The sequence below is a fragment of the Myiozetetes cayanensis genome, unplaced genomic scaffold, assembly GCF_022539395.1.
Source record: "Myiozetetes cayanensis isolate MyiCay16 unplaced genomic scaffold, myiCay2020 scf26, whole genome shotgun sequence".
NCBI lineage: Eukaryota > Metazoa > Chordata > Aves > Passeriformes > Tyrannidae > Myiozetetes > Myiozetetes cayanensis.
Genome location: NW_026087477.1, coordinates 5,259,303 through 5,280,196, shown reverse-complemented (window position 1 = coordinate 5,280,196; position 20,894 = coordinate 5,259,303). Strand labels below are relative to the sequence as shown.

At 48.5% G+C, this 20,894-nt stretch overlaps 2 protein-coding genes across 3 annotated transcripts; both read left to right on the top strand.

Annotated features, from left to right (window-relative positions):
• The first annotated feature begins 776 nt into the window (after window positions 1–776).
• LOC126643083 (heterogeneous nuclear ribonucleoprotein M-like) lies at window positions 777–8,488 on the top strand. The gene is made up of 3 exons (XM_050321223.1): window positions 777–948; window positions 2,732–2,901; window positions 8,363–8,488. Exons 1-3 carry the CDS (start codon window positions 815–817, stop codon window positions 8,467–8,469), a joined length of 411 nt encoding a protein of 136 aa, XP_050177180.1. The 5' UTR covers window positions 777–814; the 3' UTR covers window positions 8,470–8,488.
• Window positions 8,489–9,135: 647 nt separating this feature from the next.
• Window positions 9,136–20,247, top strand: LOC126643071 (heterogeneous nuclear ribonucleoprotein M-like). 2 transcript variants are annotated; one of them, XM_050321207.1, is made up of 13 exons: window positions 9,136–9,274; window positions 10,359–10,452; window positions 10,571–10,768; window positions 11,546–11,699; window positions 12,584–12,633; window positions 12,927–12,987; window positions 15,075–15,176; window positions 15,991–16,035; window positions 16,811–16,885; window positions 17,396–17,494; window positions 17,865–18,646; window positions 19,080–19,131; window positions 19,634–20,247. In XM_050321207.1, exons 2-13 carry the CDS (start codon window positions 10,375–10,377, stop codon window positions 19,795–19,797), a joined length of 1,860 nt encoding a protein of 619 aa, XP_050177164.1. In that variant the 5' UTR covers window positions 9,136–9,274; window positions 10,359–10,374; the 3' UTR covers window positions 19,798–20,247. The 2 variants fall into 2 exon arrangements, with proteins under 2 accessions (XP_050177164.1, XP_050177165.1); XM_050321208.1 differs by lacking the exon at window positions 15,075–15,176.
• Window positions 20,248–20,894: the final 647 nt, after the last annotated feature.

Here is a 20,894-nt window from a genome sequence, read left to right as displayed (position 1 = left end):
CTTAAAACACGCCCTCGGCTGCCGCGTTGCGGCTTTTTTATCGGCGAGGAGATTCCTGGTCAGTGTTAGGGTGGGGAAGGTGGAGTGAGGTGTCCCCGGGCCGTGTCCCGGTGTTGTCCGGGCAGAGCTCTGGGGAGGCTCCTCTGCTCCTTCCCCGTTCTCCTGCTCGGGGGTGTTTTGGTGCCTCTTCCTTAAAACTGAGGATTCCGAGGCCTTCGGATTTTCTAAAAAACAAACTCAACCTCAAGCCTTGTGGGTTTATTCCTGTGCAGGGCCAGGAGTTGCATTGCCGAGTAACCCCTTGATTTTGTGAGATAACCAGCGTCTCCCTATAGCTTTGTTGCCCAAAGGGGGGGACACAAACCCCAAATCCCAAATTTTGGGGGGACGAAACTCCCAAAAATTCCCTTTCCCGCCCCTGCAACAACGCATGCGCAAGGCCGCCATTCCGTACAGCCCCGCCCCGCACTGCGCACGCGCAGCTCTCCTCCCTCAGAGAGCGCCGCCATTACCGCGTGTCCGTACGGCACGCAGCGCTGTAACACCGCCGGCCGCCCACACAGAGCGCGGTCGTTCCCACCCTCCCGTACAGCGCAGAACCCCCGTTACACCGGCGCGGGAGCCGTTCGCCACAAACAGCGGGGGCCGCCGCTCCCGGTGCCACTCTCCCGCCATTGCCGCCCTCACGGGGCCGCCCCCCACCTGTGGCGCAGGCGCGGCTCGGGCGCCCCCTGGCGGGCGGAGGCGCCGCCGCCTCTGCCGCCGTTCCCGGCGTGCCCCGCGCGCGCCACACAAAGGGACGCGCAGGGGGGAAATGGCGGCGGCGACCGCGGCGGCCTCGCAGAGCACCCCCGGCAAAATGGAGCCCCCGGCGGCCCCCGCGGCCTCCGCGGCGCCTCCGCCCGCGCCCAACGGGGCACCCGGCGCGGGGGGGCCGCCCCCTAAGAGGTAGGGAGCGGCGGGAGGGGAGCGGCGGCCTCGCCCGCGCTCGGGCCCGGCCTGAGGGAAGGGGGGAGGCGGAAAGCGGGAAGCGGGCCCGGCGCGGGCGCTGCTGGTTCGCGGCTCCTGAAGGGGATCCAGGCGGTGTTTTATCCTTAAAAGCGCTTCTGGAAGAGCCGCTGCTCAGCGGGCTCGTCCCCGTCGCGCTCAGGAGGAGTTTCCGCCCGCTTTGAGCGGAGTTGGAAGTGGCCGCGAGGGGAACAGGCGGTGCCCGAGGGGGTGCGGGCGGTGTTTAAGTTAATTCCTTTGTGCTCTCCCGCAGTTTCGGGGGTGATTCACCCGTGAGGCGGCTCGGGAGCGAGAATACCTCGAGGGGGAGAGTTTAAGGTGGTGCCGGGAAGGGGTTACACAACCCTCGTGGCGAGAAAACGCTGCGGGAATTTCAACAAAAATTGTAGTTCTGGGGTGAAAAAAACCACCCTCAGTTGCCTCTCAGTTCCTTCTGTTGCTGCTCGAGGAAAATTTCGCTTTAAAAAGCTGTTTTTGAGGCCAAATCCTTGGAATAAAGGCTATTTCTGGCTCCGCGTGGAGGAGAACCAGGAGGTGGAACCTCGTGTGCTCTTTGAGCCCCGTTGCAGATTTCAGGTTGTGGGTTTTGGTTTCGCGTGGAGGAAGATCTGGAAAAATAGGTGTGGAAAAAATATATCGGGGAAAAATAAGAAATTTTTATCCGTTTTGTCAATTTTTGAGGGTTTTTTCCTGTTAAAAAGAGTCAAACTGGGCTTTGGGTGACTGAAATAAAGTTCTGACAAACGTAATTTCGTTTAGATCTGCGCCTTCGGGTGCACCTTTAAGCTGATCCGGGAGCCTAAAATTCAGCATTCCAGGAAATCTCTGCCTCATCCTCGTTGCCTGGAACGTTTTAGAGCAGTTCAAGGCCAGGAATGTAATCCCAGTTTAAGGAGTAACCATAAAAAAAAAGCTTTTACCCCTAAATTTGGTGTTATTTTGGGGGGTTTTGTCTCTTCGGGGATGGAATGGAAGGGATGGGGTTGGAATTTCTGCCCTGGAATTTCAGGTTTTTAAGTTGAGAAAAAGCTCAGCACAGGCAGGTTTTAGGAACTTTTTTTTTATTGTTGCTTGATGTGTCCCCCTGAATTCCTTCTGAAGGTGTTTTTGGGCATCTTCTCACCCAGAGAAAAAGGAGATTAATTGGATTAGTGAAGGGAATTGTGGAAGGTTGAGCCTGAAACATTTAATTTATTAAACCCTCCAACCTGAGGGGCTGGAACTTTTCTTCTTCCCTGGGAGGGTGGGGAGGGGCTGGGATGGAATTCCCAGGGAAGCTGGGGCTGCCCCATCCCTGGAAGTGTCCGAGGTTGGAGAAGGGAAGGATCCAGGGAGACCTTGGAGCTCCTTCCAGGGCCTGAAGGGGCTCCAGGAGAGCTGGAGAGGGACTGGGGACAAGGGATGGAGGGACAGGACATAGGGAATGGCTTCCAAGTGAAAGAGGGGAAATTCAGATGGGATATTGGGAAGGAATTCTCCCTGGGAGGGTGGGAAGGCCCTGGCATGGATTTTTCCAGAGGATCTGGAAGTTTTGAAGGAGTTTTGAAGTCCCTGCCCCTCGGGGAGATGTGCTTTGCCTTCAGCCCCAGGGCAGGGCTGGACCGGGATCATCCTTGAGCTCCTCCCAACCTGAACCATTCCACATTTCCCTTTCATTTTGGGACTGTCCCAACTCCATCCCAGAGGGGATCCATGTGCTCATTCTCCCCCTTTTTCCTTGCAGCGAAGGCGAGAGACCAGCCCAGAACGAGAAGAGGAAGGAGAAGGGCGTGAAGAGGGGCGGGAACCGCTTCGAGCCCTACGCCAACCCCTCCAGGAGGTACCGCGCCTTCATCACCAACATCCCCTTCGACGTCAAGTGGCAGTCCCTGAAGGACCTGGTCAAAGAGAAAGGTAAAGTGCTCCTCAGGTGGCCCCAGGGATGTCTTGTTGCCCTCCTCCCTGTGCCCGACTTCCCGCAGCTCTGGGTGGACCGAGCGGTGATTTAGGGTTTTGGAGGAGGTTCTTCCGCGGCTCTTGCACAACATCCGTCCCTGGCAGCTTTCCAAGGGGACGTTCCCGTGCGGGCATGTTGGCAGTGCAGCTGCTGGGGCATCAGCCCAGGCTTTAGGAGGATTTTCCTTAGGCCTTGCTCAGATTTTTAGCCTCCCTTGGAGCATTTTTTTTTGGTTTTTTTGGGCGTTCCAGGTGGTCCTTTTCCTGCTCTGGCGTGCGGAGGTCCCCGAACTCGGGGTGATTTTGGAGGCTCAGTTCTCAAGGGCCATTCGGGCTCAGTTTAAATGTATTGAAGGGTGACCTGCAAAAAAAAAAAAAGAGCCATCAGGTTTTTTTGTGCTTTGGCATGTGCTGCAGGGCTTTGGGAGGCACTTCCACGTGGGTGGGAGCTGCCTTTGGTGGCCTCAGCACCTTCATCTCTGGAGGAAGATGAGGAGATTGAGCTGAGGGCTCAGGTGGTGACAAGTCTAAATTGTTGTTATGGCTCGAAGCTCAAGCCCAGCTTCCTAGTTCTCAAGTCACCTCGGAAATGAGGGAGAGTGGCAAGAAAATCCTTGGCTTCTCCAACATTTAAAGGTCTCCAAACAAGTTCAGAGCAAGCAGCACTTTCAATCCAGAGTGATGGTGGCGATCAGTGTTCACTTGTGCTTGAACTGGGCAAGGATGGAGAGTTAATGATGTGTTCAAGGTGTGGCCTAATGAAGGGGAAAACAAATTTCTAAAGGGCTCCTAAATGTCTGTCTTTGGAGGCCAAAGGGAACCGAGTGTGTCGGGACTGGAAACCTTGGGAAGCTCCAGGATCAGGGGCTGGCTGAGACCCACCAGTGTGGTTTTCTTTAATGCCAACAACAGCAGCCTCCGAGGCTGCTTGGACAGGCCCTGATTCTGGAGGGTCCCTGCTGCCTCTTGGCTCCAGCAGATCCATCGGTTCTCCGGAGAATCCGGACGTGGAGATGTCTTAATTCCAAGTGCTTTTGTTGAATTCCGTTCCAAGTGTCTTGTGGTTTCTCTCCAGATGGAAAAAAGTCCGGGGTGAGCTTGTTCCCTGCCTTGCTGTTCAGCTGCTCATTCCAGCAGATCCTTCCCTAGGGGCAACGGTGAAGCCTCTTCCTTCTGCCTGCAGGGCTCCAACTGGGAAGCATTTCCTGGTTTTTGGGACTGCCTGCCAACCCCACCGGTTCGGCTTTGCCGTGGAGTTGGGCTCCATTCCAACCTCCCTCAGTCCCAAGAACCAGGAAAGTGCCCTTGGAAAAACCTGACCCGTTGAGTGCCAAGAATTCCAGGCCCAACCGTTCCCAGGCTTGTTTTGTTTTGTTCTGTTGTGTTTTTTTTTCCTTGTTTATTTATTTATTTTTTTTTGGGAGGGGAGCAGGTGAAACTTTTTTTTTGTCCAGCCCTTGGGTGTTTCAGGGCTGCTCCAGCTGGGAGCAGCAGGTTGGAGGTGGGAGGAACTCCAACCTGGTGGTTTGTGGCAGTAAGTATTGGGTTAGGAGACAAACCTGGTGGTGGCCAGGCTGCCAAAGGTGCCATCTCTCACTCTCTCTCTCTTCCTCTCTCTTTCTCTCTCCCAATGCCTTGGATCAGGCATTGCAGGGTATTTGTTGGTGGAACTCAATTACAGGTATGCAGAGGGAATGTTGGTAATGGAACAGCAAACCAAAAAAAAAAAGTGTTCTTGGTTGCAACTCCCCCTTTTTTTATTTTATTTCTGGCTGAACTGAGGTGATCAGGTGGTTGAAGGAATTCTCCATGGAAAAGGAGTCTGATTAGAAAGGTGGTTGGATGTGAATGACATCACATGGGAATGTTTCATGGATGCCACGTCACCAAAACCAGCTGGTGTTCGAATCCCAAGTATTTTAGGAAATAAAAGAGAATTTTGTGGTTTAAAAACCTTCTTCCCTGCCCCAAGGAGAGGGTCTGGCTGTAAGATGAGACAATAGCTGTGCCATCCTGTCTGGATAATTTAATATCCATCATTTTGGTGGTTTTTTGGACAACCAGCCGAGGCCACGCTCGTGCCACCTCCCTGGAAGGGCAGGACACCAAACACCCAGCGAAGAAAAGCAGCTCTTAAACTCCCTGTGCTGCCTTCTCCCCGAATTTCCAGGGATTCTGGGGAGCTTTGTGGCCTCCTGCAGGTGGAACTGGTGCCTCTGTAGGGCAGGCACTGGGAGCACTGGTGTCACTCCAGTGCCAACATCCCTGTGTTCAGTGTCTGGGATTCTGCTCCCAGACCAACATTTTAGGGAGGCAAAGAGTAAGGAATTTCCAAGGGCTGTCCTGTTCCCCCTTCTTCTGTTTTCCTTGGGCTTTTCCCATCTTTCCAAGGAGCTTTTCACTCCTTTTCCATCCAAGAGTCAAAAATCACCCCCCTTTTTCTGGCTCTTCTCGTGCCAAAGGGACATTTCCCTTCCCCATCTCTCAAAGTGCTGACTCTTCCCTGTCTCTACTTTGGGAGGGATGTTTTCCTTCTCCCCTTTTAACCAAAGCTCTGTAAATAAAGCACATAAAAAGTGTGTTTCTCTTCCCCCCCTCTGACATTTTAGGGTTTTCCTGGCAGGAATTTTCAGCTGGAGATGAAGGAGGAGCAGTGGCCAACTCTGCATTTTCTCACGTTGAAGCTTTTTGATCCTCTTCAAAAATACTCTCCTAATTCTTTTCTTCAGACATCCAGACGATTTTAATCATGTTTAGAGCCTTCCTTTCCATATTTAATATTTCCTTTTGGCCCCCTTGGCCAAAGAAAAAAGTGGGATATAAACCATTCCCCACATCTCTGGTTTCTGTGCTTGCTCAGACTTCCCTCTCTGCACCTTTCACACCTCTCAGAGCTTCTTTGGGTTCTCTCAAATCCTTAAATTACCCAACTTTGAAGATTTTGAAGTTGATATTTCATGTCCCAGCTGGTTGTCCTGGTGAATTCCCAGCAAAATCTTCAGGCTCAGGTGAAATCCATCCAAGCCAGGCCTCAGGTCACCCTGGGAACATCCTTTTCTGAGCTTCCTGAACGGTCACTGCCCAAATTTTGGAATTCTGCCAGCCCAGCCTGGCTGGAAAAATCCTCGTTTGCTGTTGCAGATCGACTTTGGGAAGTGGTTGGAAAGTTTAGAAGGGGATAAAAAGCTTAAAAGATCAGAAGTTGAAATGTTTGCCTCTCTGGCTGTGGCAGCAATTCCTGCTCCAGCCTCTCTCTCTCTCGAGGAAAAGTTTGGAAACTCAGCACTTCCAAGTGGGAGGTTTAAGTAAATAAATAAAACACACAGAGCCTGCTCTGCTTCAAGTCTTAAAAGATACCTTAATTATCCTGGCATTGACTTAAATCCAGGATTTTCTGGGAGTTCCTGCTCTTTTCCTTTCAAAAAACTTCCTTTGCCAGCCTCGACCCACCCTCTGCTGGCAGAACCAAATCCTTGCTTGTGTTTTCAGGTGGAAAAAAAAAAAAAAGAGCATTTTTATTGCACTTGTTCTGTCCTCTGGACTTTGGCTTGGATCCTGAGAATTGTGGCACTCCCCTTTCCCTGCTTTTCCTTAAATTGGGCTCTTCAGGAAGTTCAGGTGAGCCTTGGAAGGAAAAAATGCTCCTTCAGATCGGATGTTTAGATTTTAATCCCAGCCTCTCCAAGGTGAAACCCCTGAGCAGCAGAACATCCTGGATTTTCCAAGGGACTCCTGGAATTCTCGTGGCTCCCAGTCAGGGATTGGTTAGAACAGGAGATGTTCCATTGTGTTTGATACAGCCAGGCTTGGCAAACTCCCTTGGGAGTTGTTTGTGTGGATCTGAAGGAAGAACTGCAGGTGAATCCCGGGAATGGCTGAGAGAGAAGAGCTTTCAATCCCAGGGCTCAGGATCCTGGGAGCAAAGTCACAGAATTCCAGCTCGGAGTGGTTTGGTCCTGTAGGTCCCCCCCTGGGAAGAATTTGTTGTCCTAATCCCTAAATTGTGGGATCCATTGGCATCCTTGCTCCCAAGTTTGGTCGGACTTGGCTGCTGCTCTTGATGGCTGGCGACAGAACCCCCGTGGGAATGCTGGGATTCCAACCCTCCCCCTCTGGATCAGCCCAGGAGGGCTTGTTCCCCACCACAGCCCTTGGGATTGGACTGTGTGATCTCATCCTGGATTGTGGAATGGAATTCCTGCCGTTGGGCTGGATATCAGCAAGGATTTAGCTGTGGATTGGAATGGGATGCTCTGGTAGAGCTGCCCCGACCCTTTCAGAGGGACTTTTCAGCCCCTTCCAGCCTCCAACACTATCCCAAAAACACCTCCCTGCTCCCTGGCTGGAATGCTGGCACTGCTAAATCATTCTTGAAAAGAAGAAGTGGAGATGAAAAAAAGAATAAATCAGCGATTTCCCGAAGCATTCCTTTATTTCCCAATTTTAAGAGAAGCCTTCCAGGTTTCTGTTCGTTTTCCATGATTATATTAAATATAGGATATCTAATGTTATTAATATTCTTTATTTAGAGGATAAATTGCTGGCCCTGTGGGAGGTCAGGCTGAACAACTCCCTCTGCCCCTTGGGAGACTCCACTCCTTGCCTGAATTATCCATTAATCCTCCCACTGGCTGGTGGTTTCCCACAAACACAACATCCCACCTTCCAAATAACACAACTTGGGAGTCCTCCTGTGTTAAATTTTACACCCAGGACTTCTAAAACCAGTTATAAAAAGCTAAAAAATAAACCCCCGTGTTTTCACCCACCCTTCTGTGTGCCAGTCCCTTCAAAGGCAGCAGCCACTTGGGTAGTTGGATCCTGCAGGTCCATGTGGAATCAAAAGGCAATCCCAATCCCCTGGGGAAAGGTGCAGCTGGAGTTTTCCAGGGAGTTTTTACCTCTTGCTGTTGACAGGTTTTTTTTTTTTCTGTCCTGAGAGCGAACAGGGCAGAGTTAAAAGTTAATTATTGCAGCTAAAAATGGACTTTAATTAAAAATTGTGAAATAAATAATCCCTTGGTTCAGAGCGAGTCCTTTTGAGGAGTTTTTTCCCCTCAGGATTCAAATCCCTCGTTCACAGCAGACGAGCTGGAACGGTGAGGTGAAGGAAAACTCCTTCCTGCAGCCTTTCCCAAGGGTTTGGATCGCCTCAGGTGGGCACCAAAAATCCACAGGAACCCGAGACTGTGTGGAAAAAAACCCCTCAGGGAGCGGAGGAAGAACCAAGAACACGTTGGGAAGCGCTTGGGAATCCTTTCCTGCATACCTGTAATTGCAGTCTGGAGAAACATGGAGTGTTTCTGGGCTTTTCTTATAAGGCAGAGGCTCCATACCTGGTTGTTGATTGTTCTAAATTCCCATTGTTTTCTTGGCTTTTCTCCCTTGGTATATGTGTCGTCTGGAATCTGATTTGTAGTTGGTGAGGTAACATACGTGGAGCTCTTAATGGACGCTGAAGGAAAGTCAAGGGTAAGTGTTCTGAGAGAATTTCTTCTGTGGATTTTCTACCTGACCCAAAAATAAAAACCAAACACACACACACCATTGTTATCTCCATGTGGTGGTGGTGGTGGTGGCGTGGAAAAGGCAGCCAGGGAGGCGCGGAATGCGGATGTGGAAGCGGCCAGAATTCCAGCAGAGGATTGGGAGGAGGTTGGGGCTGGGTTCTCGGAGGTTTTCCCCGCGGTCAGTTGGCGTTGGCTGTTGGATTTTCCCCTCTTTTTTTCCCCCCCCTTTTTTCCCCCCTCCCTCCCTCCCCCCTGGAGCCCAGTGGCAGGTGGATTATTAGAGAGCGAGCGAGCGGGAATATTTTCTCTCCGTGGCTTGGAAAACTCGAGCGGTTTTGGCTGCATTTGGAAAAGCGGGAAAGTGGTATTAAAACTCCACTGGCTGGGCCAGCAGAGCGAGGTCAAACCCCCCCTCCCCTTCTCGTAGCCCAGAATTCCAGCAGGGAAGGAGAAAGAAAACTGGGAGCGTCCTGAAGGCGATGGATACGTAGGGTTTTTTTGTGTGCAGGTCACATGGAGCGCGTGGTTTTATTTTTCTCGGAGGAGAATTCGGGACTCACAAGTTCGGGCTGAGAGAAATCCCAGATTTTTTTTTTTAAGCCTCTGGCGGGAAATTTTTAGGGATTGGAAGTCTCGGAGGTTTTATTGTGTTGAGGCTCCATTTTTATTCTCACTGGCAGGGCCGAGCTCATGTGGTTTGACTCGGAAAGGAGTAGGTTTTTGGGGGGTGTTTGGGGGGTTTTTGCTGACTTGTGTCTCTGTTTTCTTCCCTCCTCTCCTCCCTGGCCCTGACCTGTGGGATCTGCTCCTCAGGGATGCGCGTAAGTTCATTTTTTGGGGGGGTTTTTCTCCTCATGTTCTCGTATTTTTGGAATTCTCTCCAGAGGTTTTCTGCTTCTCTTCAAATCCCCCCTCCCGAAGTTTTAGTTTACTTATTAAACTCGAGGTTTAGTCCTTCAGATTGAATAGAAAATTGAACCTTGCCCTCAGTTAAATCAGAGTTCTAACTGGAACAGACTGAGCATTGCACCACAAAATCCAAGTAGAAATGGATGATACTGTGGGTAGATAGAATGCAAAAGTTCATTTTTTAAAAAGAAATATATATGTATTTATATATCTTATGCATCCATATATTATGTGCACATGTTCATTTTTTAGAAATAAATTTATGTTCACATTTTGTACATTACATGAATCCATATATTCTAATATGTGCACCAGTTTATTTTCAAGAAGTAAATATTTATATATTCACACTTTCTCTATTATGTTGATCCTTATATTTTAATATGTGCACAAGCTCATTTTTAAGAAATATATATTTTATTTATATTTAAGAAATATATATTTTTCTATTTACGTTATTTATATTGTTTCTATTTTAGTTTTTTATATTATTTAATTATATATTTATATATTTAGAATGTTTGTATTACGTGCATCCATATACTTTAATATGTGCACAAATTCATTTTTTAGAAATAAATATAAGTCTACACTTTATGGATTACATGCATCCCCAAGTTTTACTAAGTGCACAAGTTCATTTTTAAAAACAAAAACGTACATTTATGTGTACACTTTATATATCACATATATTTTAATAAATACACAAGTTCATTTTTAAAAATAAATATATATATATTAACATGCCATATATTATGTGCACAAGTCCACATTTTTACCCATCTGCATTTCCCTCTCTGTGAGGTGAATCCGTATATTTTGGTGAGGTGAATCCATATATTTTGGTGAGGTGAATCCATATATTTTGGTGAGGTGAATCCGTATATTTTGGTGAGGTGAATCCATATATTTTGGTGAGGTGAATCTGTATATTTTGGTGAGGTGAATCCGTATATTTTGATATCCAAACCCCCCTGGGGTGCCGTGTCCCCGCAGGGTGGTGGAGTTCAAGATGGAGGAGAGCATGAAGAAGGCGGCCGAGGTCCTCAACAAGCACAGCCTCGGCGGGAGACCCCTCAAAGTGAAAGAGGTGAGAGCTGCAGCGTGAGGGGGGGGCCTGGATTAGGAATAAGTGACCAAAAGTAGGATTTTACAACTAGAATTCCGAAAAACATCAGTCTGTTTGCTGAGGGTGTGTTTCCCTGCAGGATCCCGACGGGGAGCACGCCAGGAGGGCGATGCAGAAGGTGATGGCAGCAGCTGGAGGGATGGGAATCGGGCCCGGCCCCGGCGGCCCCGGCATGATCAACATCCCACCCAGCATCCTGAACAACCCCAACATTCCCAACGAGATCATCCACGCCCTGCAGGCAGGGAGGTTGGGAAGCACCGTCTTCGTGGCCAATGTAAGTGAAATTGGGAATGCCTGGAGCTGTGGGAACACCGAGGAGGGGCTCGGTCTGCCTCGCTTGGCTCCATCTGTCGTGGTTGTCTCCTTGAGTCTCTGTGCTGAGGAGGGTCTAAATTAGAAATTAAATTACAAAAATTTGGATTTTTGAAGAGAGTAGCAGCTTAATCTGTGTCTTGGTGGTTCCCTGTGCCAAGGAAGTTATGAATTAAGGGACACCTACATGTCACAGTGTCTGTTAATTTGGATTTAGAGTAACAACTTAACCTGTGTCTTGTTGGTTCCCTGTGCTAAGGGAGTTATAAATTCAGCTGTACCTGCATGTCCCAGTGTCTGTCGATTTATATTTTTGAAAGGAGTAACCTAATTGGTGTCTTGCAGATTCCCTGTGCTAAGGGAGGTTATAAATTAAGATGTACTTACATGTCAGAGTGTCTTTTAATTTGATTTTTGAGCAGAGTAGTAACTTAATCTGTGTCTTGTTGATTCTGTGTGCCAAGGAGGTTGTACTTAAATGCCAGCGTCTGTTTATCTGGATTTTTAATCCAAGTAGTCACTTAATCTGTGAGTTACTGGTGCCCTGTGCTGAGGGAGTTGTAAATTAAGCTGTATCCATAGACCAGTGTCTGTTCATCTGAATTTTTGGACAAAACTCTGCCCTTTGCACTCCTCCCATTCCCTCCCCTCCCTGTGAACTCACAGAAGGAAAGCCAAGTGGCTAACTCTGTTTTTTCCCTGGAAATGTCTCCTAATGCCAATTCCCCTGGTTCCCCAGCTGGATTACAAGGTTGGCTGGAAGAAGCTGAAGGAGGTGTTCAGCATGGCCGGGGTGGTGGTCCGGGCTGACATCCTGGAGGACAAGGATGGGAAGAGCCGCGGGATCGGCACCGTCACCTTCGAACAGGCCATCGAGGCCGTGCAGGCCATCTGTATCCTTGGAAACCCTGGGAAATGGGGATAGGGCCCTCAGCAAACACAGCAGGATGGAAATACAGGGGTTGTGGGGCAGCTGAGGGTGTTGCCGTGTCGAGGGAGGTCAAGTCGGAGCGGATGGAAAACCGGAGGAAACCAGGAAATGATTCCGTCTTGAAGGAATTGTCGCTCGGGATCGGCAGCAAAGGGGATTCTCCTTCCCATGTGGAAATGTGTATTAAAATACAACCCTGAGGAAAGGTTTGCCAGGAATTCCTGTGCTGGAGGTAAAGGATGAGTGGACAACAAATCCATGTGCCCACGGATTCGTTCCCATGGGCTTTGGTCCACATTGTCCATTTGTTTGACCCTCCCTTCCCTGTGTCCTTCCACTGCCCAAGCAATGAAACCCTCCAAAACAATCAAATTACAGACATTTCCCTGTGTGTGTCACCTCTCAGCTGATAGTTCTGGCATGGAAAGGAGGGAAATATCCCCCCTTCCCCCTCCCAGAGGTTGTTGGAATGTTAATTCCCTCCTGCATGTGCACCTGGAGCAAGACTTGAACGAGTGATTCACCCTTTAGAAGGTGGGGATTGATTGGAAATGTGGAGAACTTTCCCCTGTTCTCTCCTGTTTTAAATGGATAAAGTTCCTGACTTGTTTGGGGTCCCATTTGGGATGATCTCTTAATAAGCTTCACTTTAGTTTTCAACTCATTTTTTTTAATTGCAGAAAGCCATTTGAACATTCAAATTCAATAGATTTGGGTGTCAAAGTTTTTTTAGGTTTGGAGAATGAAGGATATTGGCTGATCAGGGACCTGTAATTTAAGAAATGTGGTTTTCTGAGGGGGTTTTTGGTTCAGAGTGGAACAAAGATCCTTAACGACCCCTCCCAGCGATGTTCAATGGGCAGCTGCTCTTTGACAGACCCATGCACGTCAAAATGGTGAGTCCATTCCCATTCTTCCTGCTTTTTAAACTGATCATCCCACTCCTGATTTGGGGGGGGGGGGGGAAAGCGTGGTTTGAATCTTGGATCAAAGTAGGGGGGGGAAATGTGTGATTTACCCAATCCCCTGTGATCTTAACTAAAGAATTCTGATTATTTTACTATTTAAAAAATCCGGTGAGGATTGCCTAAACTTTAAATTGCTGTGGTTTAATTTATAACTTTTAAATAACAGGGAAGAATTCCTTGCTCTTCTTGCCCAACTTTTAACGTGCTGGTTTTGTGTTTAGGACGAACGAGCCTTTCCCAAAGGAGATTTCTTCCCTCCAGAGAGACCCCAACAACTCCCTCGTAAGTGTTTCCTGCATGATCCAACATCTCCTGCTTTTTCTTTGCCAACTGGGACCTGATCCCAGCCCCAGTAAAAGACCCTGATTGGAACTGCAAAAACTGGGATCCAAACAACCTCAGCTCCATCAGAGGGGGGAGAGTGAAGAAGAGCTGCTCCCATTATTTTTGGATGCTTCTTCCAGCTCACAACCCGAAGCTTTGTCTTAAAAATCAGTATCCCATTCACCTTCTCAAGGCTTCCAGATCCTGATTTCAAATCCCAGTGCCTTCTAAAACTCCTGTTTGTGGTGGGATTGATTGGAAACATCATCAATCAGGCGGCAGGGAAGAGTCTGCACCTCCTTTGATGTCAATTCTCCCTGACCAACCTTCCAGGCCTTCAAATTACTCAAGGGAGGGGGTCTTACCAGTGGATTTAAGTATGGAAAGGATAAGGAACCTGGCTCTTTTTGGAGGTGCAAGAGGCAGAGACCAGAACACAGGAGACTGGAAATTCAAAATAATCAGTGGTCCCAAACTGCTCCTTCCAACCTGGAATTAATTAAAAGATTCCAAGTCTAAAACAACAGTAGAAAACCAGAGACTCCATGTAAATGTGAGGAAATGTTCTTGTGAGGTTGCCCAGAGAACCTGGGGAGTCTGTATCCTTGGAAATACCCCAAATCCCTGGATATGGTCTGGGATAACCAACTCTAGAGGTCCCTTCCAACCTCAGCCATGCTGGGATAAAATAGAATTATCGAAGAGGGAGAGCTGGGATCGGAAGGGAAGAGCTGGAACAGGGAGAACACTGACCTGAATTTGTTTAAATGCAGCAAAATTGGGGCTGTGAGTGGAATTTTAATCCCTCTGAGCAACCTGCCCTGGTGGAAGGTGTCCCTGCCATGGAACTGGATGGGCTTTAAGATCCTTCCAGCCCAAACCAGTCTGGGATTCTACAATTCCAAGAATTCAGCCAGTTCTGTTTAATCCCCCCTGGGGACCAGACCTGTTGTGTGCTGCTAAATTGCTGACTTTTAGGGATCCTCAATCAATCCATCCCTTAATTAGTGCAGTTCCTGTGTCTGCCTTTAATCAGCAACATTAAAACATTAAAAACCCCACATGGTTTTCACTCTTAACAATATTCCTCTTCTCCAAGAGAAAGCCATTGGGTTCCAATTGAATTATCCTGAAAAAATCCCACTGGAAGCCTGTTTTTGATGTTTTTTTTGGTCTTTACTGGGGCAGGGAAGGGGGACCTTGTGTTGTTTTAAAACAAGATTCAAACCCTTCCCGTGTTTCTGCTGGAAACCAGGGAATCCTCTCAGGCCAAGGATGCCACTTGAGCTGTTAATTTTGATTTGCAAGTGCAAGCAGAGAACTTTCTGCCCAATTCAGGACAACGTGGGGGGGCTTTTCCTTCTTTCTTTTTGGGGAATCCTTTGGGAATTGGGTTGGAAGGTGGAAAATTCCTGCCATGTTTTGTTTGCTCAGGGGAAGAGGCTGGCTGTGTGCTCAGAATTCCAGAGGTGGCTGTCAGAACCAGAGCTTTCCTTAGTTTTTTTTTTTTATTATTATTATTTTTATTGCTTCAATCCTTCTCCGCCAAAGGGTGGGGGAAAGGAACCCGTTTGCCCATCCGAGGGTGATCCCTCGTGCCAGGGTTTGTTTTAGCAGACCCCTCAGCCCAAATTTGCCCACTCTCCACTCTCCCTTTAGCTCGAGGAGTTTGCACCAAAACCCAAGCAGTGCTCTAGCCAGCTGTTTTTTTCAGGAGTCAGCTTCCAACCAGTCAGGTGGGAAATGGAGGATCAAAACCCTCCTCATTTCAGCTGGTTTTGAACCTGTTTCAACACACACCCACTCTCCATTTCCTCCCCACTCACACGCTTTAAGTGCACACCCCAAAAAGGGGGGGGACACAGCAAGCTTTCTTTTTTATTATTATTATTATTATTACTATTATTTTTTTAATATTTTTATTATTATTATTTTTTGGAGAATATAAAAAAAAAAAAAGAGTTTCACTTACTTAAAGAGTAAAACTTGCTGTCTTGTCAAACTATGGAAAGAAGGCTTTTTTGATATCTGAATATTTTCTTCAGATGGTCTTGGTGGTATTGGCATGGGATTAGGACCTGGAGGTCAACCTATTGATGCAAATCATTTAAACAAAGGCATGGGAATGGGCAACATGGGACCTGGAGGTAAGAAGATTACTCCTATGCTTTTGTTTCATGAGAGCTTTAAGCTGTGTAGAAGGTAGCTAGCTTTGTTTTGCCTCCCCCCCACAAAAAAATAAATTAAATTAAAAATAATAATAATAATAAAAAAAAAAGCTGGAGTTACCTTAGGAATGTGAAAGCCAACAGAGGTTTTTCTCGAGCTTTGATCATGGAAATTTGAATTTAACCGTATTTTTTTATTATTTTTTTATTATTTTTTTTAATATATATAATTTTTTTAAGCCACTTTTTAAGGGGTCAACACACACAGACAGAGAGCTCTCATTTCCTGACTCTTGAGCACGAGCAGCAGACACTGCAAATATTAAATATTCCACTTTTGAGAACCACCACCTGTCAACTCCTTCCAAACACTCAACCAGTGTGGGCTTTTATATTTTTTTTTTTTAGCAAATCTTCCCGTAGGATCTGGTGAAATCACAGGGCAAGTTTCAAAAGAGCCACCTTAAAACCAAGAAAAAAGAAAAACAAACAACTAAAAAACCAGTAGCACACATTCAGCTTTTCAATTTCTAAATTCCAATGGGGTGTTTTGGTTTGGGTTTGGAGGTTTTTTTTTTATCCCTTTGCTGCTTGATTTTTTTATTATTGATTTTTTTGTTTGTTTTCCCTGACAAGGAATGTTGGAATCTCCTCAGAGTTTATCCCATGTAAGCTCTTCAATCCAAAAAAAAAATAAAACCCTTGGATGTGTTGTGTTGGTGGTTTTTTGGTTTTTTTTCTGGAATTTGTAGAGTGACATCTGCTATATAAAAACTTTCTCTTTTGTTTTGAGGCATGGGAATGGAAGGCATGGGCTTTGGAATGAATAAAATGGGAGGTAAGCTGTGGTTTGGGGTTTTTGGATATGTTTTTGTAGTTTTTTGTGTGTGTGTGTCTGGCAGGGATTTGGGTGCTGGGAAATCATCACCAATTTAGGAATAATTTGATATATTTGATTTTTTTTTTTCTGAGTGTTAAAAGTGCTGGGAGGTGTGTGGGAATGGTTGATAATCCCTTAAAACACGATCAGGGGCCTCCTGAATTTAGGAGTGACATCCCTGGGGGGTTGGATGAGCCTTAAGATCCCTTCCAACCCCACCCAACCTGCTCAGTAATTCCATGATTTTATAGTGGAGTTGAGGAATTCAGGGGGTCTCAAACATGGAAGTTCAGGAGGTCTCAAGGATGGAGTTGGGAAGTTCAGGAGGTCTCCAGGATGGAGTTGGGAAGTTCAGGAGGTCTCCAAGGTGGAGTTGGGGAAGTTCAGGGGGTCTCCAAGGAGGAGTTGGGAAGTTCAGGGGGTCTCAAAGGGGGAGTTGGGGAAGTTCAGGGGGTCTCAAAGGTGGAATTGGGGAATTCAGGGGGTCTCCAGGATGGAGTTGGGAAGTTCAGGGGATCTCAAAGCTCTGTTGTTGACAAGCTGGACTTGGATGATCCTGAAGGTCCCTCCCGACCCAACCCCATCTGTAATTCCCTGATTTCAGAGTGACTTGTCCAAATTCTGCTCTGGGAATCAGCCACACAGAGTTGTCTCATCCCTGCAGCGTGGAGTTGAAATGCTTTGCTAAAGAATCCCTGGAAAATCTCTTTTTTTGTTGTTTTTTTTTTAATAGGAATGGAAGGTCCCTTCGGTGCCATGGAAAACATCGGGCGCTTCCCAGCCGGGATGAACATGGGCAGGATGACTGGTAGGCATTGGAGTTCTGTGTGTCCAACCCCTTCCTCTGTGTTCCTTGGGAGTGTATCCCTCTTCTCAGCTTTATTTGGGAATACCTGGAAGCTTTTCCAGCTGACAGAAGTGTCCCTGAATCGCTCATGGCCTCCGAGCTGTGCAAAATAAGTCATTTATTGATGCTGCTGTGAGGGGTTGGTTCCCAAAGATTCTGTGCTCAGCAGAAAGGCTTTTCCAGAGCTTCAGATATATTTGGGATGAGTCCTGCTCTTCCTTGGGGTTTTAGACTTGTGAAGACACCACAAAATGCTCCCTTACTGGGAATCTTTAAAAATGATTCTTGTGTTAAAATCTCTCAGGAGCCTTTGAGACCCCCTGAACTTCCCAATTCCATCTTTAAAACCCCCTGAACTTCCCAACTCCATCCTTGAGACCCCCTGAACTTCCCAATTCCATCTTTAAAACCCCCTGAGCTTCCCAATTCCATCCTTGACACCCCCCTGAACATCCCAATTCCACTTTCCAGAGATGGATCGTGCCATGGGGGGAGGATTTGAAAGAGAGTTTGGAAGAAATGAAATGGGAATGTCCCGAAGTTTTGGAGAGACCTTGGAGAGAGGGATAGGTGAGTACAGGAAATCAATTTGCTGCACATAAAAATCATGAGTTATAATGTGTTATAATAATGGTTTATGTTATATTTTACATATTTTACTTATATTTGCTGGAGGAGTTGGGTCAGAACCAAACAGGAGGCAGATGGGAACACATTGGGAAATGGGAGTTTCAGACTCCATTTTAGGCCCTGCAAGGGGCTCTCAGGTCTCCCTGGAGCTTTCCCTTCTCCAGGTGAACTCTCCCAGCCTGGCTCCAGAGCAGCCAGAATCCCTGCTCCAGGCAGGGAGAAATTATTTCAGGAATCTGAGGAGGTGGTGAGGGTTGTTTTTTTTTTTTGTCTGTGAATGATTCCTGATGGCCTCTGTGTTGTGTTCCAGGTGGTGGAAACGCCAGCATTCCTGGGATTGAGAGGATGGCGCCTGGCATTGATCGTATGGGCTCAGGAATAGAGAGGATTCCCGCTGGGATGGGGCACGGGATGGAGAGAGTGGGCTCAGAGATAGACAGGATGGGGCTGGTGCTGGACCGGATGGGCTCCAACGTGGAGCGGATGGGCTCGGGAATCGACCGCATGGCCCCGCTGGGCATCGACCACATCGCCCCCAACATGGAGAGGATGGGCCCGGCCATGGAGCGGATGGGCTCCGGCATAGAGCGGATGGGCTCCGGGATAGGCTTCGGCATCGACCGCATGGGCGCCGCCATCGACCGCGTGGGCGGCGCCATGGACAGGATGGGCGCGGGCGTGGAGCGCATGGGCTCGGGCATGGAGAGGATGGGCCTGGGCCTGGAGCGCATGGTGCCCGCCGGGATGGGCGCGGGCATGGGGCAGGTCCTGGAGAGGATGCCCGCGGGGCTGGAGCGCATCGGGGCCCCTCCCATGGAGCGCATCGGCATCGAGCGCATGGGAGCCGCCGGCATGGAGAGGATGGGCCTGGAGCGCATCGGAGCCACCAACATGGAGAGGATGGGCCCGCCCATGGGGCAGGGCATGGCGGCGGGCATCGAGCGCATGGGACTGGCCATGGGCAGCAACTTCGAGAGGCCCATGGACATGGAGCGGGGAAACTTCGCCGGCAACTTCGCCGGGCCCCTGGGAGGAACCGGAGGCCCCGCGGCGGGGGTGGCCCGGAAAGCCTGTCAGATCTTCGTGAGAAACGTGAGTGAGGCCTGCTCTGGCCTGCCCTTTTCCTTTCCTTCCTGCCCTTTTCCCTGCCCTTCCCACCCTTTTCCCTGCCCTTCCCGCCCTTTCCTTTCCTTCCCGCCCTTCCTTTCCTTTCCTTCCTACCCTTCCTTTCCTTTCCTTCCTACCCTTCCTTTCCTTTCCTTCCTACCCTTCCTTTCCTTTCCTTTATTCCCTTTTCCCTGCCCTTCCCGCCCTTTTCTCTTTCCCGCCTTTTTCCTTGCCTTTCCTTTGGATGCTGCCAAATTTTGGGAGCTGGAGCCGATTTCCCTTCCCAGGAGAAGAGCTCCTGGAGGACCCAGCACTCTGTGGTTCTCTCACTGGCTCTCCCGGGATTTTTGGGAGTTGGGAATGCTTGCAGATGGTTCAGCAGAGCCTCAGTAATGGTTTGTTCCTCTCTTTTCCACAGCTGCCTTTTGATTTTACATGGAAAATGCTGAAAGATAAATTCAATGAATGTGGTAAGTGATTTTTTTTTTTTTTCCCCTGGTAATTTCTGGGAGGAATGAATAGGAATATATGGCCAGTTCCTAACCCAGGGAACACCTGGGAATTACTTTCCCAAAGCTTTTTCCCCCTTTTCCATGTCTGGGTTGGGTTTATCCTGCGGATGAGACCTGAGAGCCCCTTCCAGAGCCTGAAGGGACTCCAGGAGAGCTGGAGAGGAACTGGGACAAGGCATGAGGGGACAGGACGTGGGAATGGCTTCAAACTGAAAGAGGGGAAATTTAGATGGGATATTGGGAAGGAATTCCTGGCTGGGAGGGTGGGGAGGGGCTGGGATGGATTTCCCAGAGAAGCTGTGGCCGCCCCATCCCTGGGAGTGTCCAAGGCCAGGTTGGAGCACCCTGGGATAGTGGGAGGTGTCGCTGGGGGATGATCACCGTGTCCCTTCCCACTCCCCAATCCCACAATTACCAAATCCCAACCCTGTGTCTCATCCAACCCCCTCCACCCCCGCAGGGCACGTGCTCTACGCCGACATCAAGATGGAGAACGGCAAGTCCAAGGGCTGTGGGGTGGTGCGGTTCGAGTCTCCGGAGGTGGCGGAGCGCGCGTGCCGGATGATGAACGGGATCCAGCTGCGCGGCCGCGAGATCGACGTGCGGATCGACCGCAACGCCTGAGCCCCCACCCCCCTTAAATCTCTCCAACAACCAGGGCTTTTTCTGGATTTTTTTCTCTTTTTTTTTTGTTTTATTTTACAATTTATATTTTATTTTTTTCTCTCTCTCTCTCTGTTTCTCGTTAACCATCTGAATTTTTGACTGGATGTAAAGGTGTTCCAAACCAAACCAAACCACCACCCCCCCACCCCCAGTTGCTTTTTTTCTGGAGTAAAAAAAAAAAAATATAAATTTTAAGTCCTTTTTTTAACGGGTGACACAAAAAAAAAAAAAAAAAAAAAAGCACCATTTTACCGGGTTTTTTGCATCGGAACTTGCAACGTGGCACAATCCTTTTTTTTTTGTTGGTTTTTTTTTTTTTGGGTTTTTTTTTGTAGTTTGTGGCATCTCTCGTTGACATGACAGATGTAAACAGTCGGAATTTGATAATAAAGCAAGTTAAATATTGCAGGCACGGAGAGCTTTACTGGCAGCTGAAATCCCAGCTGAGTGAACTCAGCCCTGGGTGTCCCTCTGTGGTTTTTGGGTGTTCCTCTGTCCCCAGGAGTGCTTTTGGGTGTCCCTCTGCCCCCTGGGGGTGTTTTTGGGTGTCCCTCTGTTGTTTTTGGGTGTCCCTCTTGTTTTTGGGTGTCCCTGTGTCCCCTGGGGGTGTTTTTGGGTGTCCCTCTGTCCCCGGGGTGTTTTTGGGTGTCCCTGGGTGTCCCTCTGTCGTTTTTGGGTGTCCCTCTGTTATTTTTGGGTGTCCCTCTGTCCCCTGTTTTTTTGGGTGTCCCTCTGTTATTTTTGGGTGTTCCTGGGTGTCCCTCTGTCGTTTTTGGGTGTCCCTCTGTCCCCTCCGGGGGTGTTTTTGGGTGTCCCTCTGTTATTTTTGGGTGTCCCTCTGTCGTTTTTGGGTGTCCCTCTGTTATTTTTGGGTGTCCCTCTGTCCCCCGGGGGTGTTTTTGGGTGTCCCTCTGTTGTTTTTGGGTGTCCCTCTGTCCCCAGGAGTGCTTTTGGGTGTCCCTCTGTCCTCCGGGGTGTTTTGGGTGTCCTCTTATTTTTGGGTGTCCTCTTATTTGGGTGTCCCTCTGTCCCCCCCTCTCCGTCCCTTCCCTTCC

Coding starts and splice junctions, on each gene's coding strand:
- LOC126643083 (XM_050321223.1), top strand. CDS start 815: ATGGCGGCGGCGACCGCGGCGGCCTCGCAGAGCACCCCCGGCAAAATG. Junction 949..2,731: donor GGGGGGCCGCCCCCTAAGAG/GTAGGGAGCGGC, acceptor TTTTCCTTGCAG/CGAAGGCGAGAGACCAGCCC. Junction 2,902..8,362: donor GGACCTGGTCAAAGAGAAAG/GTAAAGTGCTCC, acceptor TCTGATTTGTAG/TTGGTGAGGTAACATACGTG.
- LOC126643071 (XM_050321207.1), top strand. CDS start 10,375: ATGGAGGAGAGCATGAAGAAGGCGGCCGAGGTCCTCAACAAGCACAGC. Junction 12,634..12,926: donor GACCCATGCACGTCAAAATG/GTGAGTCCATTC, acceptor TTTTGTGTTTAG/GACGAACGAGCCTTTCCCAA. Junction 16,886..17,395: donor GAACATGGGCAGGATGACTG/GTAGGCATTGGA, acceptor TCCACTTTCCAG/AGATGGATCGTGCCATGGGG.